At 37.6% G+C, this 6,713-nt stretch overlaps 1 protein-coding gene across 1 annotated transcript in view; it reads right to left on the bottom strand.

Annotated features, from left to right (window-relative positions):
* Positions 1–1,448: 1,448 nt before the first annotated feature.
* Positions 1,449–6,713, bottom strand: part of LOC103734191 (short-chain dehydrogenase/reductase family 16C member 6-like) — a 55,702-nt gene continuing 50,437 nt past the window's right edge. The window contains 2 exon segments of the mRNA XM_008833084.1: positions 1,449–1,575; positions 3,418–3,543. Of these exon segments, the coding sequence (XP_008831306.1) occupies positions 1,449–1,575; positions 3,418–3,543 (253 nt within the window).

Genomic DNA, 6,713 nt, shown 5'->3' with positions numbered 1-6,713 from the left:
TGGCTTAGCAAAGCAAAAGTTGGCAGGGCTTAGACCAGTTTATTTTGAGACAAACAGTACCTCAAGAACCATCGCTGGGTGTCAGGTTAGTAAAAAATGTATCACTGTTCTTTAAGTGTTAAGGAGTATTTGGATCTTGCTTTGAATACTTGGTTTGAAAAGGCAGAGGAATGTAAAACATTTTAGAAACAGTTTTACTCACAAAACTGTTCAACATTTTATTGCCTTACAAATGTTGCTTGTTTTGAATATTCTAGTCTTTTTTGGCCAAGATTTGTTCTCTATCTCTCTCTGTTTTTGCCTCAAGGTAAAGACGGCTTTAATTGCACAAGAGTATACTGTGTCCTCAATAATAGAATGGATCTTATGTAATGAGCTATTTTACAAACGGAAGGCATATTGTAAAGTAGTTGAAATGTTGATTTTTGGTCTTACTATCACTTACTAGGCCTTGGATGTAAGAGAGACTCAGTAGGGTTGGTGTGCAGTAATCCCAGCTCAGGAAGCAGCTGCAACCTGGATATCATTGGATGCCTTATTGTGAGGGATGCTTGTGAAATGGCCAAATGTAAAACGCTCATCCCCATGTTGCATGAATTTGAAAAACACTGTGCATTCAAATATATCAGTTGAAGAAATGTTTTCTTGACATTATTAGGAAAATGAGTTTTATTTGTAAGTTGATAGTGTACAGAAGTCCAGCGTGTTTATTTTGCTTGAAGTCCAGTGTGTTTATTTCGCTTATGGAGTAAAAGAGTGAAGAATTGTTCAACAAATTAGGATGCAAACAAAATTGATGAGTTTCAGATCATTTTTTATCTAGTAAGCAGGTTCTAAGGGTCTTCATTTGGCCAGCTAAACCCAGAGGGATTACTAGGCAACACAAATCAGCCTTCACACTGTGAAGTAAACATTTTTCTTGATTGAAAAATTAATATGCATATTTATGATGTTGACAAATTATCAGCCTACAACACTGGCTAACAGGGTTCTTACTTAAAATTACTTCTTTCCTGAAAGTGGGTAATATTCTATTTTTTAATTAGATTAGGGTCAAATTCCATTGACATGTTATGTAAATATATGATTTATATGGCTAGAGTCCACTGAAAAGACTGTGATGCTTTTATTTTTCAAACTGAAGAATTATAGGAAAATATGGATAGAAAATTTAAATGCTTAGAAAAATATGTGTATCTGATAAAATATCTGTGATACATGCCTGTAATCTCAGCTGTCACCAGGCTGAGGCAGGAGGATTATGAGTTTGAGGCCAGCCCAGACAGTATATTGAGACCCTGTCTGAGAAAAAAAAATGAAAAGAAAAGCAGAGTAAAGAGAAGAAAAGAAAAGAGAACTAGTCATGTGTAAACTTTCCCCTCGTCATTAGGAGGAATCCTATAGTCTATGAGGTTAACTCCACGTTTCATGACCACCTGAGGCTTGAGCTATTGGTGCTTCTTCTCAGTTTCAGTCTGCAGTTCCTTTGTTTTTGTTTTCCCTCTGAAAGAAGCCATGCAGTTGCCCACTCCAAGGTACTCACCAAGGGCAGTCGTTACTTTTGGAGATTCTATTCTAGAGGAAAGCAGAGAAAAAGGGTACTTTAAAACCCTTAAAGTCACCAAAGAGATGACTTGCAAAGATTAAATGCAAATTTCACAAAGTCTGAAATATCAAGATCCATGTTGTGCACCTGTTACTTGATGCGAGGGATGAGTAAAGGCTGTTACTGTGCTGCAGATGAGGGCCATCGACATCCTGGCCCCCAGTGACTGCCCTTTCTATACCCTAGACTCATTCCTGGAATTTTGACAAGTCCCAGTTTATCCATATACTGCTCTCACTGGCTGTTTGGAAGGACTGAATAGCCACCTGTTTACTCTGTATATCCTTATTTCCTAGACAACAGTAACAATAACTGGAAAGAAAAGCATGCCAATGAAGGCGAATACGTGGGGTAAGCCAGAAGCATCCAGAAGTATCAGTTTTAAGAGTGACGTGGATGACTGTAATGTGCATCAGAGATTGGGAACCACCACTTCAGTTACTAGATGATAGAGGCTGTGCTTGCAGATCACTTCTGCTTGGATCCTGCTCCATTTAACTTAGCAGATATTTACTGCACGCTTATTAGATAACAGGTCCTGTCCTGGGTAGAGCAGTAAATAATTAAGAAATTTTGTCCTTAGAGAACATGTAAGCTAGCAAGTGTCCTATGTGATGTGTTAGAAAGGCAGGGACAAATTTGATGGGTCATGGAAGGAGGGACTGTGGCCTTCCTAAGCAATTAGGGCAGTTGTGGAAAAAAAAGAAAATACAGTGGATAGAGGCAATAAAGAATGGACCATATTTACTAATAACATAATCCTCAATGCTCTACAGTCCAGAAAATTTAAAGTACCTATGTAATTCCACAAGAGGAAAATTCACTCCTGACATGTGACAGGTCACAATAAAAAAATTGCTGTATCAGATTACCTTTGGGCTGTTGTAGGCATATGTGAAACAAATGAATTACCTGTTTTGATTAGGTTCTAATTCTAAGATAGTGCATTGTATACATGCAACTAATCCAAAATCTGAAAAACATCTGAAACCCCAAATACTTCTGGTCCCAAGCATTCAAACTGAATAGGAGAAATGCAGTTCATTTATACAGCAGAGGAGGAGCAGATCCTGGGAGTAAAAGCTGCCGCATGTTTAATCTTGTAAAAATTGTCTATCCATTCTAGACTCCAGATGCCCAAAGCAGAAGAATGCTGCAAACATTCAGTAGCTGGGTCACAACAGGCACTATGGAGATGTTAGATGTGGGCTTGTGCTGAATCCACCCACAGATACCTTAAACTGCATTGCACTGGCCTTGGAGGAAGTTGTAGGAACTCTTTCCACCAAACGAAATGGAGAAATTGCCAAATACCTTATCATTTTTGTAGAAACATTCAGGATTTTTTTTGTCTTTTGCTGAAAAAATAGAACTGGGCACTAGTCAAACTTAATACTTCATAAAAGACCTAAAAACAAAAAGAACTGGATGTGGTTGGTTGATATTGCCTGGCTGTAATCCCAGCCTTCAGGTGGCTGAGGTCGAAGGGCTGAAAGCCTGGGATACACAGTAAGACACTGTCTGAACCACCAGGAAATGACTACAAAAACCCCCCAAAAGCCTTCCCAAGAATTTGTGTGCTGTTTGTTTCTGTGTTGGAACAAATAATGTGTGTTCTTGCAAGGCCTAAATAGTGGCTAAATTTTGTCCATGTCTGATGTAACAATAAATTGCCTTTGCAGTGTTAGAATTCTTCTTGTCATCATTTTAAAGAATTCTTCTTGTCATCATTTTAAATAAAAGTGAAATTACTTTCTAGGTCAGTTTGTTCACAATTAATCAAAAGGCTAATTAGGTCATCATTAACTTACTGTTTAAGAAACAATACAACATATATAAATTTGGGTATTAGGAGGTAAACTTGTTCCTCTAAAACAGCATTGAAAACTTTTTGAGCCACTTACTTCTGTTCCAGCAGAGGTAATAAAAGTGGATACCTGAAATAAAAACACAGATATGCAGGATGTGGTGGTGCACGCCTTTAGTCCCAGCACTTGGGAAGCAGAGGCAGGCAGATCTCTGTGAGTTCAAGGCCAGCCTGGTCTACATAGTGAGTTCCAGGAGAGCTGGGGCTACAGGGAGACCCTGTCTCAAAAAGATAAAAAAAAAAAAAAAACCCAAACAAACCACAGATATTTCATCAGTAAGTGGTCTAAAAGACCACCCTGTGGTTACCAGCCTTGATTGTTGAATTTCAGACTTAGAATTCTAGTAGATCGAATAGCTATAAATAGTCAAAGAAGGAATAGATATTAGGGTATTAGGGTTGCCTTGTGTTTTTTTTTTTTTTTTTTTTTTTCTCATGGCCAACACAGGGATCAGTACTAATGTATTTAACTTCCTTGTGTAAATGTCCAGCCCTTGTTTACTTCTTGCTTTATGCTTTGAATATAACGATGTAATTACTGGGCTGGGGCGATGACATAGTGGCTAAAGTGCTTGCTGTGCACTTTAGAACTGGAGTTTGGATCTCCAGAAACCACTGTAAATACTGGCTGGGTGGAGTGGCTCACTTGTAAGTCCAGCGTCAGAAGGCTGAGACGGGGACCCCCAGAACAAGCTGGCTAGCAAGACTAGCCAAATCAATGAGCTCTGGGTTTGATTGAGAGGTCCTGCCTCAATGAATGTGGTGCAAGAGTAATCAAGGATGTTTCCCAACATTAACCTCAGGCCTCTCTGAGCACATGCACATAAGTGTGCCCACACATGCAAAAACGGTGCATACATACACATGCAAATCACACACACACCTGGAAAATGAAAAAAAAAAAAAAAAACCCGCAATTATGCTTAGATGCTCGTATCTTTCTTCCCCCTCTTCCTTACGTACAAGAAACTGTATGTCATTAAGAAGGACAATTGCAAAAACTATTGACCAACAAAATCTTTTGAGCATGAATGAAGTATCATTTTAGGCAGACCACTATCACATCATTAGGTGAAATGAGATGTTTATAAATCAATAGGAGGTGATGGGTTAGACTGAAAAGATCCTGTAAGATATTTCTTTTATAGTTTTTATATTCTTTCAACTACTGGAACCATACAGTTTCAAACATTCTTTTTACTTCAGCTGGTTTTTGGAAATGAATCAATATTCTGTAATTGACTGTTGACAATTAGTCTTTAGTTTTCTTAAAAGTTCCTTAGAACTGTGGCTTAAAGTTTTCAACACATTAAAATAAAATATACAGATTGTTTTTGTTCATCTCTTATCATTTTGGGTCATGAATTTTTCCTTTTCTGGAGACTTTATTTTCAGCTTTTACTTGCCTAGGGCCAAGTCTATAAAGCCATCATTTAATATCGCAGCCCTTACTGGCTGTTTGACAACATCCCGGCTGGCTTTATTCCTCTGGTGACCTTGACAATCTAGCAGTAAAAGCATTTACTCACATTATTATCAGTTCTTACTGGTATTGCTTTTATTAGTGTTAGAAATAAAGAAAAACAAAATATATACTGTGTAAATGTAAAAATGCATACATACATGTATATGCTTATCATGCAAATTACTGATGTAAATATTCATTGATATATATATATATAAATATACATATAGAGAGCATGTATGATTTAAAATAGTAACAAAATATGTACTAGTTTTTGTCATGCATTCTCCAGAATACTTTCACAGAGTGCTTTGCTGCTTACTACTGAATCTTGCATGACATTTATTCTGTCGTGTGGACATGCCATATTTATGTCACTCATCAACTGATGGATATTTGCAGAATTTCTAGTTTCAAGCTGTATGTATACTGCTGTATATACATTGTGTACATTTTTTGTAGGAACATATGTGATAGGGTACAGATCCAGGTGACCCCAGACCCAGAAATCATGAGGCTCCTAAGAGGAGCTGAGTCAACCAACTCCCAGCCACCCTCAAGTTAACAAAAACAGCTCAGGGAATTAATGACCAATCTATTGTGATCACCAGAGCATGCTCCACAGGCTGACAAACAGGTTTCCCAAGCCCTTAGCTGCAATTAATTCCTGGAACCCTGTCAGTGTAGAAAATATGTTTTACAGCAGATGTGTTCCTCCATAAGTTTCACCAGGTACAGACACCACGCCCTCCATGAGCAAGCAGCTCCAAAACAGTCCCAAACAACGGAAAAATATTCTCTTTTTCCGCATTCTTTCCCTTTATAAGCCACCCCTCTGCAGCCATTAGACTGCCGGTTCTTCCTTACACCCGAGTTGAGGACCAGCCCAGCCAAACCCAATTAAACTCTCACTTTGCCAGAGTCCTCTTTGTTTCTGTTTCAAGGTGATCCCGACCCCTGCCACCTTTTTATCTAACAATATGTTTACTTTTCTCTGGGGTATATACCTAGATGCAGTATTGCTTGGTCATGAGGTAATTTTCTTTAACATTTTGAATAACTATGAAATCATTTTGCAAATAGCTGCACCAGTTCACAATATACCAAGCATTTTCTCCACATCCTCACCAACACTTGGTATGTCCTTTTCAGTGATAGCTGCAGAAGTTGATATGGAGTTGTGAATATTTAAACAATAGCTTTGAGATATCCTATAAATTTCAGCCTTTTAAAAATGTGACTTAATAATTTTTAATATAGTCAGGAGATTCTTCATTACTCCTATTTTGGAATTTCTTTGACATTCCTCCAAATCTCATATCCATTACAAGTCACACCCCAATTTCTCTTTCTCCAGTCCCTGGAAACCAGTCATCTACTTTAGGTCTCTACAAATTTGTCTGTTCTGAACACTTCATGTAAATGAAATCTTAAAACAGGCCAGTTTTTGTATCTAGTTTCTTCTGCTTAAAATAATGTTTTAATAACACATCTATGTGATAATATGTATCAGAATTCTCCTTTTTATGGATGAATGAATTATCTAATTGTATTTAAATAGTGTATTTGTTTTTTTCATTCATCACTAGATGCACACTTGGATTGTTTGCACCTTTTGGATATTATAATAATACAGAAGTGAACAATTGTGCATGAGGAATTTAAAAATATTTATCTTGGGTGCTTAATTACTGAAGAGTTGAAATGTGGTAGCATGCTTATCCTTCTGGATCTCGTTTTCAAAGTGGCTGCACCATCTCTCAATCCTCCCGCCT

The sequence above is a fragment of the Nannospalax galili genome, unplaced genomic scaffold, assembly GCF_000622305.1.
Source record: "Nannospalax galili isolate Female #2095 unplaced genomic scaffold, S.galili_v1.0 scaffold476, whole genome shotgun sequence".
Classification (NCBI taxonomy): domain Eukaryota; kingdom Metazoa; phylum Chordata; class Mammalia; order Rodentia; family Spalacidae; genus Nannospalax; species Nannospalax galili.
This window is presented reverse-complemented; position numbering and strand designations above follow the sequence as displayed.